General features: G+C 36.1%; 2 protein-coding genes across 2 annotated transcripts; one reads left to right on the top strand and one right to left on the bottom strand.

Annotated features, from left to right (window-relative positions):
• Window positions 1–1,308: 1,308 nt before the first annotated feature.
• On the top strand, window positions 1,309–21,659 carry LOC114251805 (uncharacterized). The gene is made up of 6 exons (XM_028186199.2): window positions 1,309–1,533; window positions 15,767–15,921; window positions 17,509–17,737; window positions 18,461–18,725; window positions 19,295–19,497; window positions 19,984–21,659. Exons 1-6 carry the CDS (start codon window positions 1,446–1,448, stop codon window positions 20,247–20,249), a joined length of 1,206 nt encoding a protein of 401 aa, XP_028042000.2. The 5' UTR covers window positions 1,309–1,445; the 3' UTR covers window positions 20,250–21,659.
• Tango6 (transport and golgi organization 6) lies at window positions 21,649–27,728 on the bottom strand. Its single transcript, XM_028186196.2, has 5 exons — window positions 27,489–27,728; window positions 25,148–27,159; window positions 24,702–24,924; window positions 22,814–22,965; window positions 21,649–21,982 (listed from the first exon to the last, which is right to left on the bottom strand). The coding sequence occupies exons 1-5, from the start codon at window positions 27,538–27,540 to the stop codon at window positions 21,668–21,670; spliced, it is 2,754 nt and encodes a 917-aa protein (XP_028041997.2). The 5' UTR covers window positions 27,541–27,728; the 3' UTR covers window positions 21,649–21,667.
• Between the last annotated feature and the right edge of the window lie 62 nt (window positions 27,729–27,790).

Raw genomic sequence — 27,790 nt, 5'->3', positions numbered from 1 at the left:
CGATTATTTCACCCCATAACAAATAAGAAAATCGTTTGGAGTCTCTGGGTCTGCGGAGGGACTTCGCTTCCCTCTGTATTCTGTACCGTATGTTCCATAGAGAGTGCTCTGAGGAATTGTTTGAGATGGTTCCATTATTCCGCCCGCAACCGGTGTAGAGTTCATCCATACTACCTTGATCCACTGTGTTCATACATAGTCCGTTTCCAGAGATCTTTTTTGCCAAGTACCATCCGGCTTTGGAATGAGCTGCCCTTCACGGTTTTTCCTGAGCGCTATGACATGTCCTTCTTCAAACGAGGCTTGTGGAGATTACTTAACGGTAGGCGGCGGTTTGGCTCTCCCATAGCATTGCTGAAGTCCGTGGGCGATCGTAACCACTCACCATCAGGTGGGCCGTATGCTCGTTTGCCTACAAGGGCAATAAAAAAGAAAATAATATGTATACTAATTACATATTCTAGGTTTTTCCGAATTTTATTGAAGAATTATTTTGCGTAGATAAGTAAACCACCGTTTCTGGCGTTAAACGGTTTTTTTTAACGGAAAGCTTTCTTTTTTTATTGATTTGATGGGTGGACGAGCTCACAGCCCACCTGGTGTTAAGTGGTTACTGGAGCCCATAGACATCTACAACGTAAATGCGCTACCCATCTTAAGATATAAGTTCTAAGGTCTCAAGTATAGCTACACACCCTTCAAACCAAAACGCATTACTGCTTTACGGCAGAAATAGGCAGAGTGGTGGTACCTGCGAGCGCGGACTCACAAGTGGTCCTACCACCAGTAATTACGCAAATTATAATTTTGCGGGTTTGATTTTTATTACTATGTAATTTCTTCACCGTGGAAGTCAATCGTGAACATTTGTTGAGTATGTATTTCATCAGAAAAATTGGTACCCACCTGGGATTCGACGCCGGTGCATCGCTCAACACGAATGCACCGGACGTGTTATCCTTTAGGCCACGACGATTTCAAAAGCTTTGGACCATGTCACCAACCACATTCTTGACATGAGGTCGAAGTCCTAACTACCTTATTAACGGTTATATATATATATATCTGTGTATTTTTAAAACTAAGTAAACGAATGCTTTGCTTTGGATCTGCTAGCTTAAATAGTCAGGTGGGCGTCCGACGGACTCAATACATTGTCTATCAACATTAAAATCTAACCAAACTATTTTGCTCATGCTAAATTCTGTTTTTAAATCCTTTCAACCACAAATGCCACAAATAACTGTCCGTATCCAAAAGCGTTTGTATCCTACTAATGGTGGACGGCCGGTGACTCGCTTGTCAGTTTGTCAGTCGTTCTACGGCGTTTGAACGACGAACGCACGTTTCCTACGTCTCTGGGTAGTGAACCAACAGCGATATAAAACACGACACGCGTTGATTTAAAAAAAAAAATCGAATGTAAATTTTTGAACGAAGACACTATGTCAAATTATTTGAATATTATTATAGTTGGATTTTTTTATTTAATAACATCTGGTTCTCCGATTCCCGAAATTGACGACAATGAAGGTGAGTAATATCCTCATTATATTTAATAAAAAATTGGCATTATGATTTAAGATTGTATAGTTATAGTTGTATTGTTTGGAAACGCGTAAATGTATTTTTTTTAAACTGATCGCATTGATAAGAACTACCTACATACCTACCTATTAAAAATTCTGTCACTTTCAATTTTCCGTCTCTGACGCCGATGACCTGTTATTATTATAAGCTATTCTATCTTACTCAACATTCTCTTAAAAGACGTCTAAAACATTTCAAAGCTAAACCCGCAGACCATTATTCGCAATTAGTGAAAGTTTCAGTATATTGTCATTGAATTTTAGTAATTAAGGTAGCGCATACCTACTTATGACTGAACTTACTTGGTGAATTTCAATCACAACACCGCTTATTACAAATAAAATTCTAACGTGACTTTTAATTACGTAAATTTTATCTGACTGCACAGACGTTAGGGTTTTTAATTACCGAATTGCGTATGATATTTTTTGTACGTTACCCGATTTTTCGTTCAGAATAATTTCAATACTTTTTGAACTAAAAAAAAACACAGAAAATTTAACTGGATGTATCGCTGCTTCCCGAAAATCAAATAGCTATCCTAGGTTTAATAATTACGAGGCTGTTTCGAATTTGGAGCTCACTTTAAAATTGCCATGTTCCTAAAATCGCGACAGTAGCAGCAGTACAAACGAACAGACGGACGTAAAAAAACCGTTAATTTCGGAACAAGCTCAAACTCTAAGGAGGTATATTTTGTTTATTAACTGCACCAATTAACAATAAATGTATTGTTAGTTACAATTATTCTAAATTCAATTTTCCTATGTAAATTCAAATAATTCACGTTTTAATTCTGTGACAAATTCACTAATTATTTTACCGGAACCCATAGAAATTACGAAGCGATCTTTGGGATTGAGTCGAACCAAAAACACTAAACTTAAGGTTTATTCACAAATATTCACACAATTAATTTATGAAAATTAACAATAAATTGACAGTTACTCTATTTTTCAAAATGGTGCTTATTAAAACGACCGATGGAGCAGGTGCCGACCTAAAAACTGGTAGTGAGTGTCGACATGTAAGTAGAATAACTACCTTTTTGCTCTGAATTACATCGCAAATGTTTGTTACTCACGTAAAGTTTACAATAAAAGTGCCTAAATGGTCATGGTACTTCGTTTTGTTTCAAGCCAATTTTCGTGTCTCTCAAATTTCACATTTATATCCAGGTTGTTTTTAAGCTACATTGGCAATGCAAAAATAAATAAATAAATACTATTATTTCTTTAAAGCGTACAGTAGTTAATGTTCGAATTTTACATTAATTGTTACGTGGGCTGTACTTATTCTAATTTACCTGTTCAAGTAATGGCTTTAGGCAGGTTGAAAATTAAGGCGAGTCAGCATATTTTGCTTTTTAAATTTTTTTATATTATATAATAGTTTCTCATTGCTACGACTACAAACACTCATTGAGATCATTAACCATTAATCAAAGCAATAAGAAAAAAAAATTAGAAACGTTTCAGATAGTGATTTAATCAATTTGAAATCTTTGAAAGAATGGTTCTAGATTAACATTTAATGTAAAGACAAGACTTAAAGCAGAAACGAATTTACTAAGTATTTAGTTTATTTAATACCACTATTTAATTTATATCGTTTTCTCTGATCGAACATTATTCCAATGGAGGGGGTGATGTTATCCCAAGAAATTCGTACGATAGTAAAACACTACCGACCTATTTTAAATTCAGATAATGTTTATTGGGACTGTTTCTCTAAGGCATCTTCTATTAAACTAAATTTTATAGAATCGCTACTCTTTAGGACACGTATGAACTAGATGTAATATAATATAATAATATACATAGAAAGTTATAGTTGTTTATCTAGCGGAAATAAATTTTAATAAATTTGAATTAAAAATAGTGTAAGAAAAATGATTTTATTGTAAAACAATTCCTTCAATTTTTTTTTCAATTTTTTTTAAATATTGATTGTCTTCGGTCCTTAATAAGTATACCAGATTTCGAATTATCCGACGTTTTGAAGGGGGTCAAAATCATGTCCAAAGATTCCCTTACAAACATACATACATGCGTCTGAAGCTAATAAAAGCGTATTAAAAATTTGTTGCATCGTTATTATCAGCTAGTTAATGGCACAGTGACAGAAACCGTGGCTAAAATGCCAATGACAACCGTCAAAATTGTATTAACTAAACAAACGATGGGCGAACGCACAAAAAACGAAAACAAATACACAAAATCGAGCTATACTTTATTAAATTATCATATTAGATACACACATTTACATATGTAGTGCAAAACATCCGAATGCCTGTCTAAATTTGGGTGGAATAACGAACTAGAAAAAAAATAATTATATATTACAAAAAATTCGGTGATACGATTTGCAGATGCCGAATTGTGATGATTGTCGTTAGGTTATTATATTTTAGTAATGAATTTGTCCCAATAATATTATTACAACGACTTATTTTTATATATTAGTTTTACCGTAGAGATTTTTCAACAAAAATGATTTACAGAGTTTAATCTGTGGTAGGGAGCGGCTTGTTGACTTCAAGATGTTCTTAAGCATCGGATTCAAAGTTTTTTCGTTCGCTATCGAGTCACGATAAAACTTTACCTGAATACAATATTACGAAACATTACACTTTTCGTGTAACATCCAAAGCAAAACTGTTAAGTCACGTTTTTAAAATTACTGTTACCTTCAAAGGAAACTTGATGCGGTATTTAATGTTGTCGCATGCTAAGTTCACGCAACGATATTCCGACATAGTCCCGCTCCCGACAATGCGGGCTTACCGCAAACTGTCGATATTTTACACTTTTCTCACATCGCGCCACAACCTTAACGGTATTATGTCATTTAAGTTAAATGGAATGTTCCTTCTGATTTTGTACTAAGGCATCGACGGATTAAAGAGGACATTGCGTCGCGTCTACTCTGATAGCGGTATCTCACGGAAGGCATCGCTACTGCATTCGAGTCCCGAGGCGCCTGTGACATATTTACGACAGCAGGAAATGTTCATCTAGTGTTATCTGTGTCACGGATCGCGGTTGCGGCGGGAACGCGAATCCATCTGCAGTAGTTTATCTCGGTATCATTCTAAGATCACCGACCGAATTAAATGCGCATTACGGAAAAACTTTTATTCCCAACACAATAATTTTACGTGATGTCCAGTGTGAACGGTCTGTTTGCTATCTCTATCATTTGTATCAAATATTTCATTGTTTACATGACATGATTCGATCCGTCTCGGTTTGATCGTTACCAAACCTTTAACATTTTATATCTGGGTCGGGCAATTGTTGAGTACTCGTAGCGAATTGGAAGTCATGTACCGTTTTGGGTAAAGTCACACTTAATATGACCTTTATTGTCTTATAGTCATATCTCTAAACGAATTAAACAACACAGCAATTCAATATCACCACTATAGTTGATGACACGGCATAAATTATGACGTTTATGATTGACATGAAAGTGATTTTAAGTAATTAAATAAATTACTTTGGGATCTCGCATTAAGGGACAATACACAAGAAAGCGATGCGGGTGCATTTTATTTGGGTTGTTTTATCTATCTTCTATCTATATTTATAAAAATGAATTGCTGTTCGTTAGTCTCGCTAAAACTCGAGAGCGGCTGGACCGATTTGGCTAATTTTGGTCTTGAATTATTTGTGGAAGTCCTGAGAAGGTTTAAAAGGTAGATAAATATGAAAATGCTCGGAATTAAATAAAAATAACAATTTTGTTTTACCTTTGAAGTGTCCCACGTCGGACGGATTCCTTTTGTTAGTTTTAAGTTTATTTTATACAAAAGTTTAGGTCTTTTATTTATCGATTGGGGCACTACGAAGTCTGCTGGGTCAGCAAGTTTTAAATAAAAATTTAATTAAATGCAATTAAATTAGTATCCGGAGTCAAAACGGGAACCCTGGATAGAAATTGAAAACCACATTCTGTTGCTAATTGAGATGCGCATATGCGGCGTAAAATGAATCCGCATGTAAATGCGTTATACTGAATTACATTTTTGTGCAGTGTTATCTCAAACTACTTAAAATTCATAAAATATTGTCACTAATTTACAAAATATCCACATATTATTCGACCGTTAGAAGAATGCGATTGATACAAAATGAAATACACAACATTATCCTAAGTTGATACAATGTCTTATTTCTCTATATTTCTGTCTCGATAATCATTCGTTAGTAGATTAAGAAGATATAATAAGAAAGAAAGAAAGAAATATATATATTTTTTAACCGTAAATTCATCGTCACCTCAGATATTAATTGTTTATTCGACCACAAACCCACAAGAACACGGATGCGTTGAAAACATTTTTATCATTTATTATATAAAAAAAACTTATTATTTAAAACAATGCTATATTATTTTAAGGTATTTTAAAACAATTGACTAGCGGTAAATACTTCATATTACGTTTGCGATTCGTACGCTGCTCAATTTTCTTTTTATCGCTTTGATGGGTGGACGCGCTTACGGCGCACCTGGTGTTAAGTGGTTAAGTGCAGCCCATAGACATCAACAATGTAAGTACCATCTACCAAGATGGGTATCTTGAGAAAGGAGTTCTAAGACTCAGTTTTTTAGTTTTTACATAACAACGGCTGCCCGACCTTTCAAATCGACATACATTACCGCTTCACCGCTAAAATAGGCAAGGTGGAGGTACCTACCCGTGCTGACTCACAAGAAGTTCTACCACCAGTAAAATTTCTCTGTAAGAATCATTTTGTATGATTACTTTCACTAAAACAAAAACGTAAGTCTAATAAATAATGTAATTGAATGCTTAAAAAATACAGAGGAGGTTTTTTTGGGATGTAATTGTAAGCTTTTTCGTATTCAAGTTCAAATGTGACCTTGACCCTGGCATAGGTTGAAGGTTCGAAAATGAAGTTGATATTGTTTTTTTTTTATTAAACTTATTTTATATTAGCAGCTACCACAAAGCGGTCATGTGTGAAACTACTTTCACTGAGCCGAACATGTTTGACTGGATGTCGCATTAATTAGCTGATAATTACGTTTCCGATCTTCCGATACAAGAGACTTATTGTCGTGCATGTTTGATTCAAATTAGAATGTATACGGTCGATTTATCTGATCGAGTGATGTGTTAAATTCACGGAGCATACCTAGTAGCCTACATATCGCACGTATTAACACCGTTTACAATTCTATTAAGCAATTGATATTTCAATAGTTCTTTGGTATAAATAACAATGGACATGCATGCACTAGTCGATTTCAATTCAACTGTCTATGAAAATGCGGTTAATAAATAATTTAATAACCAACCTAATAATACATTTTCAACGAAAATCTACGAGCTGTCAATAGTATCCATTCATAAGTGGCTTTGAATAGATGCTTAATGCACGGCTTTGCGGAATAAATTATAGACATGTAGTTGCATAGTAGAGCTAGAGATTTAATCGTAAACTTAGTAATGGGGTTTAAGTTTATACAGAGAAATGTTTTTTGGCCTGTTTACATTATTTAATATTAATGAAAATCTTAATTAAACGCGTTAAAGTACAGTACTACAGTACAATTTTCTTGTCAAGTATTTCGTAGCCATTCCTTAAAAAAAATTACGTACGAAAAAAAGGATTGTATTAGACTTGTCGTTGTTACGTTGAGTTTTCCCGGTATAAAGAGTCCATGGCGGCCCAGTTAATTTCTATATCCATTGGTAAGTATCATTTTGAACCTGTGAATCAATGACCACCTTTCGTATTTATTTTAAGAAATATACCCATATAATAATATGGAATTATCCTGTCCAGGATAAACATTGTTTTTAATCGAAATTTTTATCAATATTATCAATATTTTTAGGTGGTTAAGTAATAAACATCCAAACATTCACACAACTAACAAACCCATTCTAAATATAATCAATTCTTACAATTAAAAATCAGCTGACGTACACAGCTTACCGTCTAAATAGTAATGGTTGTTTTCTTCCCGTTCCAGAAATATGCACTTACTCATATAACTCATACTAAGTATAACGATAAATTTATAATAAGCTTACTAAATAAATAATGTGTTGTGTGAATACACCTCAACAACTGTGAACAGCTTTTCTCGTAACATTCATGTTACGTTACTAACGTAACTTGACTTCCGCTGCGGGCTTGTAGACACACCCTTCAATTATTGTTTTAAAATCTATTAAGGTAAATAATTAATCAAGACATTTATAAACTTGGAATGTTAAAACTAATTAAAAACTCGTTTCGCTTATTTATTTGAGACACAAAAAAATAGTTATTCGTAGATTCGAATATCTTGAATATCTAATCATGTCCACCACTCATGTAACCTTAAGAAAATACGTTGCTATCAACTATTTATAGTGGTTAGTTGTACCTAAGCATTTACCGTTGCACGGATGCATAGCCGGTAGGCCTAACACGATAAATCTAGTTCAGTCTAGTATATTATTATGGTTAATTTAAGGTAGAAACAAGTAAACTTTGAACTTTGGATGAATACGTTTACCGTATTTCAACGAGAAGACATATATACGACATACGCCATCCCTTTCGGACTGTAGGGGATTCCCTGATAGAATTAAAATCCCCTGATCGTTTACTAAGATTGTGACTTTTGGGGCAGACCTCGAATAAAGTAAATAAGGCGTGATAGCGCCGTATAATATTTCTTAATTTCAATACACGGATTTCCAAATATGAAACTCTGTATATCTTTTAAGCGTTGTAGAAATATTTATTTATTTTTTAAAGTACTGATGAAAATTGGTAAAAAGTCCATCAACCGCCTACAATACTTGCAGATATGGAGAAGCGAGATGGGCAATGACAAATACGAACTTTGTTATTTTAGGGTGAGATCATTGTAGTGTGTGATGTGAGATCATACCTTTTTTTAAATAACTGCACACATCACACACTGCCTTCTGGTTCGAAACTAGGATTCTTGTACCATGGGAACCATAGACCAATCCGTTGTACCTTTAAATATATATCATAATAAACATATTCATCATATACGAATGTTTGCATGAAGTGGGAATCGAGCTCATAACCCTTGGACCAGGACCAGGGACCCTATTTACTACACCATCGACTAAATTTTACATGTACAAATTTCTGTTGGATCGATAGCCAAATTAATAAGTAGCAGCACAAAATTTTTAAGCTTTTGCTGTACAATCTTTTGCCTGTTTTGTCTATTAAAAAAAAAAGGCCACATGCAGATACGATGTAACATTATCTTAGAACGAGCCGATCGAATGGGCTGAGTTCTTTTTTGTGTTCGTAATGATCAGAAGATTTTTTTGAGAAGTCCACAGCAATTGGCGACTATTTATATGGTATTTATTGTTTCAATCGAAATGAAAATTTTTTTTAACTTTGACGTTTTAATATCGATAGTCTTCTCCCGATAAAAATATAATTAACTTTAAACAAAAAAATCAACTCTAAGCTGTTACATAATAGTATTTTTAATGTAGATAAAAACGAAAGTTTAAAACAAGTATTTTTTTAGTGTATAAATTAAAAGCTCTGGTAATGCTAATGTTTTAATTACCAAAAACTTTTTTAAAAATAACAACACCATATCCAATATATAGCTCTTGTATTGTCTTGATTAGTCTGTTTTCAACAATTTTCATAAAGTGGCTGCTGTGTATTGTTGGTGTATACCTACTACTGCTGAAATCGGTTGCTTAAATTACGGGACGAATGTAGCAATTAAAAATAAAATAAAAAAAACGAATTAAAAAATCTAATCCGACAATGAGCGATACGAATTCAGCGAACTGAACGGGACATCTTAAAATACCTGAAAGCTCCGATTTAGCGCTGTTCAAATGTTGTAAGCTTTGCAATTTAAAACAGTAATCTACTTATAAGGTGAATTTAGTATAAAAAATAGCATTTACTTCGGTACAGTTAGGTGATTGTTAAAATTAATCTATCCAACTCTTTTTCGGTTGCGTCTGACCGACCCCATTTTCTTTAGTGGCCAAACAGTATTGTGACAAAGTTACGGACTTGTTATGTTTTGCGAGGCGTACGGAGTTGTCTGCTTTGTTCTGTACGCGAGCGGTCGACAGTGGGTCACTTTTAATTGAATTCGGTAATACTGTTATTATACACGCACGGCCAACAATTGAATATACCTAGTTTAGATCGCGTTCGCTCTTGTTTAGCTGTACCGGCTCGTTAGGAGCCATAGCCGGCAGCCGCATTCAAATGAATCAGCATTTGGCAGTTAGATTTCAAGAATCAATACTTGCAGTCGATATTTGGAATAATTAAATAGACTTTTACAGTTTAATTGTCATTAAGCTGTTTCTGAAGTTTTGAATACTTTAAAATTTTGGTGGTGACGGAAGATTTATGTTAAAGTAATTATCTCTACGCCCCATGAAAATCGAAGAACATACTATATATTATTTAGAATTCAAACTATTTGCATACCACCTACTCACATTTGATATCTCTAAAATGAAAAAAACATATTTTTTGTTTAAAAAAAATTTCTTAATAGCGACTAAATTAATGTAATTGTTAAGAAATGTCACTTCAGGACATTAACACATTAACATTTTACTGGTGGTAGGACCTCATGTGATTCTGCACGGGTAGGTACCACCAACCCGCCTATTTCTGCCGTGAAGCAGTAATGCGTTTCGGCTTGAAGGGTGGGGCAGCCGTTGTTTGTAACTATTCTGAGACCTTAGAACTTATATCTCAAGGTGGGTGGCGTATTTGCGTTGTAAATGTCTATGGGCTCCAGTAACCACTTAACACCAGGTGGGCTGTGAGCTCATCCACCCATATAAGCAAAAAAAATAATAAAAAATACACTGGGTCTACTCTTAGTAAGTACTTACTTTGTAGCACTTGCCTATAGTCTCACTGCGATCTTAAATTAGCACAAAATATCCCAGCTTACCGTGTAAGTGTTTGGTATTCGTTTTAATAAAACTTTAATGATGCAAAATGTCTTCTTGATGTCAAAGGGTACAATAGAAATGGTCATTTGTTTTCAAATCAGGTAAGTACCCCAGGTGACGCAACCCCAATACTAAGCGAGAGGCATAGTGAGTCCGTTATGACGTCGCTGTTGTCAAGCCTAAAACAATCAGATCTTTGAGTTCTCGACGTGAGGGCATCCGTGCATATCATCGACCTCCTTATATTTAATTTTACTACAGATTACTATAAAGTGCAATGGAGGTTGGACCTGCGCGATTAAAGTCAATTGTGGTCTGAATTAGGTATCGAGGTGGGTAACTAATACTAGGCGCGATGTTTTAATAAAGTTTATAATATAGTTTTTTTTTCCTACCTAGCTTGAGAGGACGACGACCTTGAGAGGATATTTCAGCATAACCTTAACAAGTAGGTGAGCTCACGGTGCTCAAACCTGACGACGTTGCTAACACGAACAAGAGCAAGAGCCGTGCTTCGCAGAATCTACCACTGGATCGGAAGCGTGACCCACTGAGAAGATCCGGCGAGAAACTCCGAGAAACGGCTGTGTGTGAGGGTTAATTTACTCGTGGAGGGTTCGACGAGAACGATGACCGGTGCTTGAGGTAGCTAGAAGCACCGTTAGTGGATCGGGAGGATCCGAAGTGACGTGTTTGGGGCGACGTCGACTGCTTTCCATTCTATCCGCAGGATCGGGAATGTAGTTACCGGCGGCCACGACGAGAGGATTCTCATGTCGTGCCGCTTTATCGAAGTGGCATACTATAGTGTAGATCGTAAATCTATATGAACAATAGTCCGGTGACACTATAGAATTTGATGGGCCAATAATGCCAGGACAGGAAGAACGCGTGAAGCCCTATTGTTTGGCTGTGTCGTTTCGCGCCACTCGCTCCGCATAATACGGATGAAACATTTGTCATAAAATTGTGTATTCACGAATTTAATGTAACTATAATTTTAAAAGTACGTTAATGTGATTGTGATTTCAATGGTTCTGGTAAATTCTTTGAAGGTTACGAATACTATTCGTATATAGCTAATAGGTTTAGTTAACTTTAGTTAGATTCCCTTCGACGGCAATAAAAAAAAAATACGCCCGTTTCAAACGCGGTAGTAGTGAAACCTTCAATGGAATTCTTTTATTTCGCAGGCTAAATCTTGTAGATATTTTTCTAATTTTAATTTCGCTTTTTTCTTTTGTTGAGGTTTAAATGACACTGAACACTAAAGAAGTCTTGTTCACCGTCCTGGCCGAACCCGTTGCTTGCGACGAAGGCCTCGACGAGTAAATTAACCCACACAGCCCAATGAGTTTCTTGCCGGATCTTCTCAGTGAGTCGCGTTTTCCATCCGGTGGAAGATGCACTGCTCTTGCTAGGGCCAGTGTTAGCAACATTTCCGGTTTGAACCCCGTGAGCTCACCTACACGTTAAGGCGAAGCTGAAATAGCCTCCCAAAGCTATCGGCATAGGTAGGAAAAAAAAGAAAAACAAGTTTTCGCTTCAAAAAGTTTTATTTTGTCTGACACGTACATTGCAACAAAGCTAAAAGCAACTGTTTTGAAGAGTAAGATCAGTAGGCAGCGGCTTGCATTTGCCCGTGACATTGCTGACGCTTATGAACGACGATGACTATTTACCACCAGGTAGACCATACGCTCCTCTGTCTACAACGGCAATTAAAAAATTCCTACTCTCCTGGCTATCCACCCTCTCTACTTATGTGAATTGTGAACTGAATTTAAAATAAACAGTATTACATACATTAGATTCTTTATTTTGATTACACAGATAGTACTAATAATTGTATGGCCCTGGCTATTAAACAATACCGGTGATTACAATGGGCGTCGCGGTTCAGTCGTCAGGTCATGCCCGAGCATCCGTCATACCCGTGCCAATCTGTGCCATTTATACCGCTGCTACAGTAATATAATAGCTGGCTCCGGTACTAATAATGTCAGTTGGCAAATACTGAGTAATAAAAATGTAATATTTTACTTTAACACGCTGATTTTACTGGTGGTAGGACCTCTTGTGAGTCCGCGCGGGTAGCTACCACACCCCGGCTATTTCTGCCGTGAAGCAGTAATGCGTTTCGGTTTGAAGGGTGGGGCAGTCGTTGTAACTATACTTGTGACCTTAGAACTTAATCTCAAGGTGGGTGGCGCATTTACGTTGTGGATGTCTATGGGCTCCAGTAACCACTTAACACCGGGTGGGCTGTGGGCTCGTCCACCCATCTAAGCAATAAAAAAAGATCATTTTCCAAGTAATTGAGACGTTCGTTAATTTTGAAGGAGAAAAAGGGAGTGAAATAATTAGAATCGATGTTTCAATGCAATTAAGGTTTCGGTCTCAAGGTGGGCAATGGCATTCAAATAGGGACTGTCAATAAGTTCCAATAGCCGTTTAAAATCAGATGGAAAAACGACAAATCCTTGATACGATAAAACCGTTATGAGAGTAAATAATCCAAATAATTATAATTTGTTTTTTTGTTAGTAAAAATACTTTAATTTTGTATCAAAAATTAAATTTAGCAAAATGGGATTTAATTAATATTTTCAAAATATACTTTATTGCAGGTTGTTATATATTATTCTAATCTGCATAGTTATTTCAAATAAATAACGTTTAAACTTAGCAAGCGGTAGAGTGAAGCTTCCTCATTACTTGGTCCGAGGTCACGTTTGTTTTGGAAACCAACAGTACCTAGTCTGCGGTAAAATGTTATTTTTGTTTTTATATATTTCGTTTTTGGCGCATTACTGGTTTCGTTGTTTAGGTCAGGACATTTATGGCATTACGATATTCATCACATGACTAAATTTACGTATGTTCTTAAAATATTTTTTGTTCATCACGTTCGTTTTAATAAGAAACTAAGAAATAATGAACTGCAGAGGTTGTAATTTGGAATATTCCGAAATTTAGATTGCATTTTAGAGGAAATTGTCTTAAATGTGCCCTGTCATCATTTTAAAAACATGCTCCACTTTTACAAAATGATGAGATGTCCGCAGCTTAGATACACTGACTCATAAAAAAAATTAATGAGACAATTCAAAAAAAATGGTTCTTCAAAAGTCTTAAGATGTAAAGATAAATAAGAAGTGCTTTAACTTGTTTTAAGGTCACCAATGCAGTTTAGTTTAAGCTTTTCGTAATAACTGTAAAGTAAGCACACATATTATAAAGTTTATTGATATTCTTCACATGACCAAGGTAAATAAATGCCGCCATTCAGCGAAAGGTTTGTTACGGTTTGATAGATTAGAGTGCCCTAGACGTTTCCGTGACTACGTACTTGGAGGTATTCAGACACGTGAATAGTAAATTTATATCAATTTAATTTTAATGACCGAAAATAATTTGTATAAATATTAAACACGTCTATAGGTAAGAATGACTAAGCTACCACAAGCTCACGAGTATTACGATTTGCTCAATTTCACTTATGCGCTTCATAGACCTTCTTATACAGGTACTGTTTTAATTATTGCTTATTACCAATCGGTTCGCGGCACTTTCAAAACCCGTACTTTCGTTATAGCGACTATAGGATCTTATTACATACATATGCGCGAAAGTAACACATAATTATCTAAAGCAAGTTCGGGCCAGTGAGCAAGTCATTAGGTGAGTGGTTCGCTCGAACCGCTCTGTTGTCATCCATGCGTGAGACGACCGCGGCCATCAAAGGTCTAGGACAGTTTCTATGTAAATTGAGTCAACGTTCTCTCTTTAACATTTGAAGATACCCACAGGACGTAGACTTCGAGATAGACTAGTTATTCCCAGTACAGTAGTCATTAGGATACAACTAGACCACGGGATTGTACTTGTTATTATAATATATCCGGCTATTTATCAGACAAAAATAACTTAACAAGTTTTCGAACGACTTTCACGACGAAGGAATAGTATCGTGCAATAATATAAGTCCAGGCAGGTATCTCAATTAGCATTATGATTTTTTCTGCCTCGAAACAGTATTGCGTTTTGGGTTTGAAGGGAGTTAAATAATGCAAGTCTGCTTTATTGTTCCAAGTTAAAGAGCGGTATTAGCAGTGTGGTATCTTTGGATTATCTAACATTTGGATACCCGGCGTAAAGGAAAACATGGGTGTCGAGACATTTTATGAATAAAAATTGTATTACCGTAGAAGACACCAGGAAGAACATCCAAAATTCTATAGTAAACCACGAAAGGGACAATTACAAACCGGATTTAAAATATCCGTGTAAAAAATTCAAATGTTTCCTTACACAAAAACAGAAAAATCTTTTGTTTTATTCATTAAATGTTTTAGATGTATATCTGAGAATAGCAGAAATATTAAATAGCAATATTAAAAATTCTAGATTCAAAATTCATTGTAAATTAATGTCAGAAAAACAAAAAATCAGGAAAATGCCTTGTTTTCATTAATAGTTTGCGTTTAAGGTATTGACTTTAGACCAAATATCTATATGCTAATTTACGCAACAAATAAAATATCTAAGTATAGCTTAAAATGCGAAATATCTATAGCTTCAAATACGCATTAATAAGAAACCGAACTAAAAATTAATAAAATATTTACACAACATGTACAACATATGTGTATGTAATAATAATATGTGAAATTCAAAATACGTGTGCAAATTTCGAAATTAATCGGATGTCTTGGAGTTGGTAAAACTTCTTTGAAAGGTTTCGTTACAGATATAGATACAGATCGAATTATTTTACAGTAATAAAAGCGTGTCAAATAGTAACAATACATCATCCAACACCGTGATTTAATTCAGAACTAGATGATGACCGAGCTTTGCCTGGGTTTTTTTTGTTTGATAACGCCCTCTTGTTGTGTCTTTAAAGCGGTTAGTTGCCCTCAATTAAGAAAAATAGTATTATTATTCGCCAATAGATGTCGGGAAGAGTCATAAAGTTGATTATCGATAAAGTTGATTATTGAACACGAATAAAACAACATTTTCTGAAAATAAATCGTAGCTAGATGGATTTATCGCCCCCGAAATCCCTTGTATACTAAATTTTATTAAAATCGTTGGAGCCGTTTCCGAGATTCAGATTATATATATATATATACAAGAATTGCTCGTTTAAAGGTATAAGAATATTACGAATAAAGTTAATGTGTGTCATATTTGTTTCAGATGTGCTGCATTTAATAGGAGAGCCGGACTTTCGAGATGTGCGGCTCCGTTGGGAATATGGCAAAGTTGATGAGAAAGATAAGCCGAAACTTCTAGCGTTTCAAGTACACTACTGTGAACTTCAAGCTTGGGGACATTCCCGATGTCGTACGAAGGTACGCGTGCAGTAATATAGTTCATTATATCCGTTCCAGATGACGGGGCAAAGCAAAGCTGCTGTCGCCCAAAACATATCTTGTCAGATCCCTCGAATAGGTACACATGCTTTTAGACTCTTTAAGCACTGGTCACCGTCCTCGTCAAACTTGTCGATTACGAAGAATTCGACGAGCGAAATAACCCATAGACACAACTAACTGAGTATCTTACCCGATCTTCTCAATAGGTCGCGATTTCGATCCGGTGATAGATTCTGCGAAGCACTGCTCTTGCTAGGATCAGTATTAGCAAATTCTCTCAGGTTGATCCCCGTGAGCTCACCTAACAGTTACACCGAAGCTGGAATAGCTTCTTTTAAGGGAAAAATGTTCAAAATTGGTAGTAATCTTAGTCTTATGAAAGCAGTCCATACAAAGTGCGCGTATTCATTATATTAACGATATATGTACTCGTATACTTATAGTTATTATGAACTAGCGACCCGCCCTCGCTTCGCTTCGGAAACTGTAATTTATTATTAATTTCTCCACTATTTAATGGAAGTTATTATACATATAAATCTTCCTCTTCAATCACTCTATCTATTAAAAACCGCATCAAAATCCGTTGCGTAGTTTTAAAGATTTAAGCATACATAGGGACAGACAGATATAGGAACAGAGAAAGCGACTTTGTTTTATACTATGTAGTGATAAATAAGACATGTAATTATTTGTAAAACCACCAATTAGTTATTCGCTTAATATTGCATGTTCATTTATTTTTTAAATAATTATTAAAAAAATATAATACAGCTCAGCATTTCTTCTTTTAAACTTGATTTCATAAATATATTAATGAGTGGGCAAGCCTTGAAGCTGTTTATTTATGTTTCGTTTCAATTTATGTGTAAAAGAACATCGACGCAAAAGCAGTTAGTTACCTATCCTTCTACATTGTGTGCCTCATATAATGAGCCAGTACTCCAAACGGGAGATAATAGTGGTGGAGTTCGCGAGCCGTGAATGTTGTGCGACAAGGAACACGCTTACCGGTTACGGATAAAACCGTTTATTCGGACTTCTCTTCTGAGCTACGACTAGCTTCGTAAAGAACTAAAATGTGACTTAGGTATTACACGAAAACGATTTAAATTTTCCGTCAGCTGTGCTATTTTCGCAGTACGTAATGCCGTTTCGTTGACCGGTCCAACTATTTATTATAAACTAGCTGACCCGACAGACTTCGTAGTGTCTCAATCGATAAGTAAAAGACCTAAAGTTTTGTATAAAATAAACTTAAAACAAACAAAAGGAATCCGTCCGACGGGGGACACATCAAAGCAAAAACAAATTTGTTATTTTTATTTAATTCCGAGCATTTTCATATTTATCTAAACCTTTTAAACCTTCTCTGGACTACTACAAATAATTCAAGACCAAAATTAGCCAGATCGGTCCAGCCGTTCTCGAGTTTTAGCGAGACTAACGAACAGCAATTCATTTTTATATATAAAGAAGATTTCGAAAAACAATTAATAAGTGCAGTTGTCGAATTTGATCTTAAAAGACGTGTTGTTAAATCTAAATTTATAAACATCCTAGGTCATAGATAACTTGGTGGAGGAGATGTCCACGAGTAGTACAATAGATACATCAACAACGACATCGGGTCCGGTTGCGCGCCGCGGTCGTGCATACAGCACACGCATCACCGGTCTGCGCATGGCCACCACATACTCATTCGAAGTGCGTCCTGTGAGGCGAGACGCACGCGACCTCGCCGACCCGCAGTCGATTGGATCGAAAATCATCATTGTGCCCACAAGAGGATGTTAGTAATTTATAATGTATTATGCTTTTTTAAATATCAATTTGATCGGTAAGATACAAGTATATAAAATGCCGCTGCTGGAGACTTAGATATATCAATACAGAAATCTGTACATGCAAAAGCGAATATTGAATACTCGTTTTTAATAAAGAAATTGATCAGGAAGAGTAGCTAAGGATTCACAATTATAGAATATCAAAAAATATTGTTTCATAGTAAATTATTTTTCCTGCTTTGAAGCAAAGTTGTATTTTAACTTAAAGGGTAGGTCGTTATGCCAAATCAATTTTAAATTTGAACTCGTATTTCCAGATGGGAATATGAATATTCGTAATACTTTGCTTTACGCCTTAAACTTTTCGTCTACTAATCTATACCAGCAGAAATGCAAGCTAAAATGTTCTTCGATAGGTTTAATAAGCAAACGTGCTTAATGCCTATCAGTGTGCTTAGTGCGAGTTTTTTAAAGTTCACGATAGCGTAAAAGTTAGTTCATATTTGTATGGAATGGGATCGTCTGCCTACATTTGCCGCTAGGGGCGCTGTTCCAACTGCATACAAAATTGGGCTAACTTTTACGCTATCGAGAAAGTAAAAAAAAAACTCGCACTAAGCATACCGGTGTTAAAAGGTTACCGGAACCGTTAGACGCACCATACGTCCTGACATTTACTGTAACAAAGCCTTACTTACTAAGTTCACAAAATTACGCTTTCGGAACAGTTTCAGCCCGAGCTATCCAGTGCTTACCCCACGCGAGCGAAGTCGAAGTGTCGACGGGACCTTATTTTGGCGGTCGCATAGCCGTCGAGGCAGCGGACGGCGGCCCAGAGCGGTGCTCCATACGAGGCAATCCGAACAGCGCACAAGACGCATACATTTTACGCATCCATCACGACGAGTGCGGGTCCGACGTGAACGAGACAACCGTTGCTACATACGTTATCGTTCAAGAGAACCTGCCTATTCTAACCCATAGCACACGACGGTAACTACTTTTAATAATAAAACCCCTTTTTTCGTGTGAAGATACTACACATTAGATTACGCTCCCGTGAAGTTTTCTATTGAAGTAACTTGCTCAGCCTTCCTGTTTTCCCGCAAATGCGTCATTATCAGTTTATTTATTTACATTAATGTTACCTCATACCTAAAATGTTTGAAATAACAATTTCCAACCTCTAAGATGAAGAAGAAATCTCTCCTTTTTTTTCTTACTACCTATGCTGATAGCCTTGAGAGGCTATTTCAGCTTCACCCTAACGTGTAAGTGAGCTCACGGGGCTCAAACCGGAGTGTTGCTAACACTGACCCTAGCAAGAGCAGTGCTTCGCAGAATCAGCCACGGATCGGAAACGCGACCCACTGAAAAGATCCGGCGAGAAACTTAGTGGGCCAAAAAATCTCTACAAGCGTTAATTGCTGGTTATATAAATGTTTTACCATGGTTAGTTCATAAAGTGCCCTACCTAAAACCAAACTGTTATCTATTTGTATATGTTTAAGCGTAGTACATATATTGTATACAGTGATTAGTGAGTTTTCGTTTCTTTTCAGTTTCCTTGTAATATGCACGTATAAGCCGGAGACGTTGACAGTGCGAGCAGGCATTAATTTACCTAAGTCCAGCCCCGGAGATGTCCTGAATAGTTTCAATTCTCATCACACAGGCGATGTGGAGCCTTTTGAGAATCAAGATATGGACTATAATGAACTCCGACCAGCGAGACTTGAAGCCATAAAGGAAGAAACTAAATCAGGTTAAAATTTACAAAAATATTAGTATACAGAAGACAGAAGAATCTTTACCCTCCCCTTCCCCAATCTTAGTCACAAACTAGGCTTCGAATGCAAAATTTTTCAATGAAGTTATCGTATACGGCGTATTGTACCAAGAGTCGATTTACAAAACAATTAAGAATTCCGCCTCATGTGTCAAGACAATTGACGGAATTTCCATCGTCATCCTACCTATTTTTGCCGCGAAGCAGTCTCGCATTGTACTTTGAATGGTGGGATGTCCACTACATACCTAGTACAATTCAATTTTAAGCTTCATAACTCAAGAGCAGTCAGCACTTAATAGAAAGTGGGCAGAGAGATCTACTTATATTTAAATTCATGATTTCTCATGTTCGCCATGTCCGTAGAAAACAACCCATTGATCTCTAGACATGTTGGAACCGCTACTTCTGGAAATAAAATGATCACTCAAATTCTCTAATCGCTATCTTCTTCTCTTTCAGGTGGTTATAGTGAGATCACTTTGGTAATGTTTTTGGTTGTAGCTGCTTTCGGGGGAATAGCTTTATTAATCTGGAAAGTTGTCCCACAAAGCGCCAAAGACAACGCTTCTGCATCGACAATATCCTCTTTATCTCCTACCAGTATATTTAACAGGCGAAACAGAGATAGATTTTCAGACCACGGTTCTATTTACTCAATCACGTTATCAGATAAAGATGCGGTAGTGAAGAAGCCGACCGAAGCTGACAATACTTCAGAAGCGTGAAAGGAAATAACTAATAATACGAACTAATAACATTCTCTAAATTACATTAAATGTTTAATACTACACTGACTGGGTGTCACGTAATTAATTATACCGGGTACGACAGGCGGTATCGTCAGTGATTTTTGCCTTATTTATTTCAATAGTCTTTCAGGTTGCATGTAATGTAAGAAGATTTAAAACAAATTGACGCGAACGGAATTTTTCAAATTCATAGACTTTATCTATATTAGAATTAATAGCCTGTAAAAATGAAATATTCTACTGTGTTCCTAAACTATTCATTCAAGTGTCAAGAAACTCGAGGAGTCTCGATGAACTCCAAGAAATTATTTTATTATTTATTATGCCTGGTATGGTATTATACCTACCCTCAACGTAAGACAGATAGCCACTATGGCGCGTAATCAGATTTCAATTTTAGGTTTAGATTATATAATGGAGTCTCTTGTCTTAGGCATAAAAGTAGCTATGAAGCAAAAATCGTAATTTTGTATTGCCCAGCTTCCTGCTTCCCAACAGCCACGGCACAACAAACACATTTAAATATTATTTTACAAAAAATAATTTACGAAAGGCTGTGTCGTTTAATTTTTTCAACATAAATTTCGTTTGCTGAAAGTCTGTAAATCGCAAAAGACGAGCAAATCATGGTGATAGATATTTTCATACATTTGTAGACATACGGCCCATCGAAAGATTATTGATCACCGTAGCTCATGTACGTCGGCAATGCCAAGTTGCTGCCTATCACACAAGATGATACGCAAATGAAGTTTGATAAGAATCAAACATCATTTCAAAGACAAATCATAAAATTCAAGATAAACCATAGAGAATTTATTTTAGAAACGCTTTATGAACTCTGCTGCCGGTGCTATGGTAAATCAAGATGATGGGATAATCTCAAACAATTTCGCAGAGAAGCATAGCACATATTGCAAAAAAAAATATGTCATTATCCAGGAAACCGGGGAATACGTTATATTTTCTCGCAGTATATATGTAGGTGTCGAGATAAGAGTCAACAAGGGATGGCTCTCTTAAATAGTCCCTTTAATTTTTTGGGTTTTGTGTTTGCTGTTTAACTCTACTGTATTAGTTAGTATTTGTGATGCACTGAATTAAGTATTGTTTTGTTACAAATTTGCCATAGGTAAACTGGATAAGGGGACTATTTTCAAATGGATAAGACTTATTTTGGGTAGTCGAATCTTGAATAGTTTGTTTGAACATTCTATTGAGGTTTTTGTATACTTGATTGATTAATATAATTTTAGATTTATAGTGTAGGTAATTATCTTATTATAATAGTTTAGATATGTAATGGTATTGTAACGTTTTACATAGCAAGCACTAAATGTGAGGTTAAAAAAGTTTTGATTTAAAATACAAGAAACATGTACAAAATTGGTTTTTTATTTATACACAACGTCCGGTCGATCGATAACAAATATTTGTTTTTCCATTTTTATTTCTGGAAATAGAAAATCTTTAACGACATCGTTCAGTTCTTCCAAGGCCAGCTGAGCGTGGAGCCTCAAAACCGGATCCTCATTTTCGTCTCTGTATACATTTTTCAATGTCCTATAAATCGGTAGTAAATTGTCTTTGAGTTCAAGTAGCGTTTCTTTTCCGAGGCCCTTTATTAAATTGGCGATCACCATGACGGCGCCTCGTCTGCATTCGACTGCGTTGTCAGTTCCTATGATATTCCAAATACAGAGTAAAACCTAAAAACGAACAACATTACTTATAGATTATCTTTATATAAATAAGAAATAGTTTAATCATGTCTTTTCTACTCTGTCAAGTTTCAAGGGTTCAAGTTTGAACAAGCTTGCGGCCCACCTGGTGTTAAGTGGTTCTCAAAGCCCACAGACGTCAGAACATAAATGCCGCCATACTGTTAAGTAATTAGGCAAATTATAATTATATTACACAGGCAATTAGGCAAATTATAATTATATTCGAAGTCGTCGTGGCCTAAAGGATAAGACGTCCGGTGCATTCGTATCTTGTGTTGTACCGGTGTTCGAAACCCGCAGTCGGGTACCAATTTTTCTAATGAAATACGTACTTAACAAATGTTCACGATTGACTTCCACGGTGAAGGAATAACATCGTGTAATAAAAATCAAACCCGCAAAATTATAATTTGCGTAATTACTGGTGGTAGGACCTCTTGTGAGTCCACACGGGTAGGTACCACCGCCCCACCTATTTCTGCCTTGAAGCAGTAATGCGTTTCGGTTTGAAGGGTGGGGCAGCCGTTGTAACTATACTGAGACCTTAGAACTTATATCTCAAGGTGTGTGGCGCATTTACGTTGTAGATGTCTATGGGCTCCAGTAACCACTTAACACCAGGTGGGCTGTGAGCTCGTCCACACATCTAAGCAATAAAAATAAAATAAAAAAAACAGTGTTAAACCGTCATTGTGGAAGCCATTAATGGACACAATTTAAATACAGTTAAAATTAGAACAAATTGTATCTGGTTGCGGGACTTAAACACATTAAGCCCATTTAACTGTAAATTTTATTATAATTAAGTATACATACCTCATAAATAATAGTACCCATCTTATAGTGCAGGACTCTCGCTATTTCAGCTAAATTGGAGATAGCAGATGTTCTGATTAGTGGATCATCATCTCGACATCCACACAGCATTGTATTGAGGAGTACCGTTTTATGCACTATTGCCATATCACCTGCAAAAAAATATTTTTTATTGTTTTTTTTTAAGACAATGTTTGGTCATTAGCGCTTGTCTATAATTTCAAAAGAATTTACTTCTCAACATATGATATTAGGAAGGAGCTCTTATTTAGTATATTTACGGATTTCTTTATTTTTCGTTTTGGAAGAATGAGTGACTAAATACACAGCAGCAATCCTCTATACAGCTTAACTGTTAGTTGTTCTGATTGTTCCAGTATATGTCAATGCCGTGACAGTTGTATTACTGTCACACCATCCCGACAGGAGCCCTCTTCTTCGATATAGCCAAGGCGTTCGACAGTCTGGCACAACGGTTTGATATACAAACTGTATAACATGGGAGTGCCAGACAGACTCGTGCTCATCATACGATACTTCTTGTCGAACCGTTCGTTCCGATATCGAGTCGAGGGAACGCGCTCCCGCCCCCGTCACGTAACAGCCGGAGTCCCGCAATGCTCCGCCCTCTCCCCGTTACTGTTCAGTTTGTATATCAATGATATACCCCGGTTTTCGGAGACCCATTTGGCGCTCTTCGCCGATGACACGGATATCTACTACTCGTGTAGGAAGAAGTCGTTATTGCATCGGCGATTCCAGACCGCAGGTACCACCATGGGATAGTGGTTCCGGAAGTGGTGTATCGACATCAACCCCAGGAAAAGCACAGCGGTGCTCTTCAAAAAGGGTCGCCTTCCGAATACCACTTTGAGCATCCCACTCCCGACTAGACGCGTTAAAACCTCCGTCTCCACCCAATCCATACCGCGGGCCCCGAAGGTCAAATACTTAGGCGTCACCCTCGACAGAGGGATGACATGCCGCCCCCACTTAAAGACGGTACGCGACTGGGCCGCCTTCATACTAGGACGCCTCTATCGGATAATTTGCAAGTGAAGTAAATTGTCTCTTAGAAATAAGGTGACACTCTACAAAACTTGCATACGCCCCGTCATGACCTATACAAGTGTAGTGTTCGCTCACGCGGCTCGCACTAATTTAAAACCACTCCAAGTTATTCAATCCCGTTTTTGCAGGACAGCCGCCGGAGCCCCGTGGTTCGTCAGGAACCTGCATGATGACCTGGACCTAGAGTCCATCAGTAAGTATCTACAGTCGGCATCAATGCGCCACTTCGACAAAGCGGCACGACACGAGAACCCTCTCATAGTGGCCGCCGGTAAGTTCATTCCCGATCCTGCGGACCGAATGGTAAACAGTCGACGTCAGCCAGAACACGTCATTTCGGATCCTCCCGATCCACTAACGGTGATTTTAGGTATCTCAAGCCCCGGTCATCGTTCTCGTCGAACCCGTTGCTTGCAACGAATGGCTCGGCGAGTAAATTAACCCACAGACACAGCTCACTGAGTTTCTCGCTGGATCTTCTCAGTGGGTCGCATTTCCGATCCAGTGGTAGATTCTGCGAAGCACTGCTCTTGCTAGGGTTAGTGTTAGAAACGTCGTCAGGTTTGAACCCTCGTGAGCTCACCTACTTGTTAGGGTTACATTGAAATGGCCTCTCAAGACCATCACTACAGGTAGGAAAAAAAGCAACAACATTTGGCCCGTTTGTCTACCAAGCACACGCTCGGTGAAAGATGCTCCCTTTGTCGTATACCTACAAACGTTTAATGATACGTTATGTAATTAATTAGCTCATGGCTCCGAATTTGGCTAAGAAAAATGTATACTTTTACTATATTAATATACACTAGTTTCTTACCTAGCCTTTTTGTTACTTGAACAATAACATCACCGATTTTCATTCTCAATTCTGCTATTTCGTTTTCGACTTCTTGAGTGACTATTTGATTCTGTTCTGAAACTTGTTTTAGGAATTCTTTACATAGTACATGCAGGACGTCTTCAGTACAATGGATACACAGTGAAGCTAAGCCATTTATAGCTGATAGATAAATGTAAGAGTCATTGTCTTTGAGTAGTTCCTGAAATTAAATTAATATAATTGTATAGTACATATATTCATGGTTAAAATTTAGATCAATATCTATTGCACATTCAAACGATTATATGATGACTATTATTATATGATGACGTTTATATGATGATTATATGATGAAAGGTCAATACTATGTGAATAATTTTGCAATTCACTCTCTGAGTATATTAATTTCAGTTAGAATATAGGTATAGAATTAATTTAGATACCTGAAATATGCAGAATATGTAATGCTTTTTAGAAATAGTCTCAGGATCAGCAGAATCTATTAGCTTTGTCAGTTCAATGAGTCCATGAGCTCTGACAGGTAATAAGATGTCAAGTACATCTGCCACAGCTTTTTCATATTTGGAATTTATTTTCTCACAATTACCAGTGTTGATGAAGGACAGGGCTTCTTTGGCAAGCAAATGGTTATAATTAGAGTAATCTTTTGATATTTTGTCCAACACAGGTTTCAGTCGATCCAATGTACTTTGCAAACTGTCCCCCTTTATAGGATTTGACAAAATTACATTCAAAAGAACTAACGCGACTGTGGAGCATTCTTCTTCTGAATTGTAATTTTGGACAATGAAATATTCTATAAATTGAACTACAATGAGAGGGTTCTTTTTTAATGTGCTAGTTATTTTGGGTGTGTTGGATATCTCAGAGAGTAACTGCAATATTAAGGCATATTGCTCATCAATTTTATCAATCAATACTGGATCATCATCTTCTACCAACAGCATATCTTTATTTGGCTTTTTTTGCCTCTGTATATTTAACTCTGTAGCTATCAATAAGGAGACCTCAAAGACATTGGCCACAAACAAACTATCACCTGAAGCTTTAAATAGTTTCAAGAAATAAATAAGTAATTGGTCTTTCTTTAACACAGCTCTCTCTGAAATTGCTTTTATAGTGACTCCAGCATCATATTCTTCAACCAATATATCTGCTGACTGTAGATGATCTTGTTCAATTAAAATTTTATATATTATACTTGAAACTTCCTCTTTATTTAATTGTTCCATACATCTCAATAGTAGCTCTTTTACTTTTGTTTGCATATCTACATTCTTTGTACACTTTGCTCCAATTAAGAATAATACATAAATATTAGGTTTTATTAATTCCGCAGGCCAATCTATCTTCAAATATGTACATGAATGTAGAATATTGATTTTTTGTTCTATTTCTTGTGGAGAAAAAATAACAGTGCCAGGTAGCTTAGAGTTAGAAATCATAGTTTCATAGTTTAATGTGTTGAATGTTCCTTTGACCAAGTCAGAAACAGATATATCATCTTTGTACTTGTCATATAGTGTAAGTAAACATGCTATACCAGTTGATGAGTACTGTCTATTGTTTAAGGATAAAACTTGTTTCAACTGTGAACACATGTTTTTTAAGTAATCAGTTTTAGAGTAACCTTTATGCACAACTGATACTATCCTGCAGATCATATCAATTTTTTTCCATTCACAACCAGTATCAGCATTATAGCTTTCAATGAAGCATCTTATCAAACTTAACAATCCACCTGAGGCCAACAATCTTTTACTCATCTCATTTGAAATTACCCTCTGAAGAAAGGCCGGAGGTGTCGGATCTGTTATACTCTGTAATACAAGCAACTCTTTCATGAGTGTAGGCTGGAAACAGGTACTTACTAAATTATCATAGATTTTTAGATACTTTTGTCTATCATTAGTCAATGTTTTGTACATTTCTTCAGTCATGACAAAGTCCTTATATGTTCCTGGTTTCTTTAACGGAGCAAACGACAATTGTATTAGAGCTGCTAAGTAGTCAGACAAATGTAAGGTCATTATTATGTTTTTATAGACAGGTATTTCGTATGACCTGTGAATAAAATCTGTACAATCAACTAATATTGAATATTTTTGTTCTTGAGTTAAATTAAAGGAAGGAATTGTATTTGAAAACGAGCATCTTTTTGAAATTGAAATTCCTAGTCCAGGTATAAGGCATGTTGAAACACCAAGCGATGCTACCAACTGGAAGCATGTTCTTAGAACTTTCTGTTGTTTAACACTTATCAATAGGGTATCATCCTTTCTTATTTCTATCGCTAGCTCATCTATTCCCTCGAATATTTTATGTAAAAGATCTTTCAATAGAACATAGTTGTCAAAATCAGGTTCTCCTTTACTTTTATCTTGGTTTTTAGTATGCTCATTAATGAACATTGATATGAATGTATTAGGACCATCTGAAATTTAAATTTATAGTTCATTATAAATTGAATTAATGAATTAATTTGCATTTTACTTTATACGTATTAAAGAATAAATAAAAACAAAATCGTCAAGGAAGACAACTGTTTAGAAATATTCATCGCTGATTTAATTCAGTGTCCAAAATCAATTATAATCAGGTAAGCTCCTAGACCTCGCCTTCGCTTCCTTTTGCTTAAAATTCAGGCGTGTATACTGATCATAGAAGTATTTTACAGAAACAAAACTATTCCTAAACACATTTGTGAACTAATGAATATGAAAAAAAGCAGATAAGTATTTTAATACATTATATTTTAAATACCTTTTTGTTGGAAATTTTCCAATTTAGTAAATATATGTTTTATTTCTGACATTATTTGATATTAATAATCAAATCCACAGAACGATACATAATTAAATTGAGACAAATTTATGACAATCACATCAAACTTTTTTTAAAGGGATTTTATAACCTGGTAACTAAAACTTTTAAGTCATATCTTATTTTAATTTTTAATTTAAAATGAGAAGATCTGTAGGCTTAGTGCGAGTTTCAAAAATCGAATCGAATGACTCGCATCGAGTGGACGCTCTTCACGGTGAAACGTGCGGAGCTCTGAGTGC

The sequence above is a fragment of the Bombyx mandarina genome, chromosome 04 (assembly GCF_030267445.1).
Source record: "Bombyx mandarina strain Sakado chromosome 04, ASM3026744v2".
NCBI lineage: Eukaryota > Metazoa > Arthropoda > Insecta > Lepidoptera > Bombycidae > Bombyx > Bombyx mandarina.
The sequence above is the reverse complement of the archived record's forward strand: the minus strand, read 5'-3'. Positions and strand labels throughout refer to the sequence as shown.

Coding starts and splice junctions, on each gene's coding strand:
- LOC114251805 (XM_028186199.2), top strand. CDS start 1,446: ATGTCAAATTATTTGAATATTATTATAGTTGGATTTTTTTATTTAATA. Junction 15,922..17,508: donor ATTCCCGATGTCGTACGAAG/GTACGCGTGCAG, acceptor TAAACATCCTAG/GTCATAGATAACTTGGTGGA. Junction 18,726..19,294: donor CTAACCCATAGCACACGACG/GTAACTACTTTT, acceptor GTTTCTTTTCAG/TTTCCTTGTAATATGCACGT.
- Tango6 (XM_028186196.2), bottom strand. CDS start 27,540: ATGTCAGAAATAAAACATATATTTACTAAATTGGAAAATTTCCAACAA. Junction 24,925..25,147: donor ACATATTCTGCATATTTCAG/GTATCTAAATTA, acceptor ATTTAATTTCAG/GAACTACTCAAAGACAATGA. Junction 22,966..24,701: donor TCAAGTAACAAAAAGGCTAG/GTAAGAAACTAG, acceptor ATTTTTTTGCAG/GTGATATGGCAATAGTGCAT.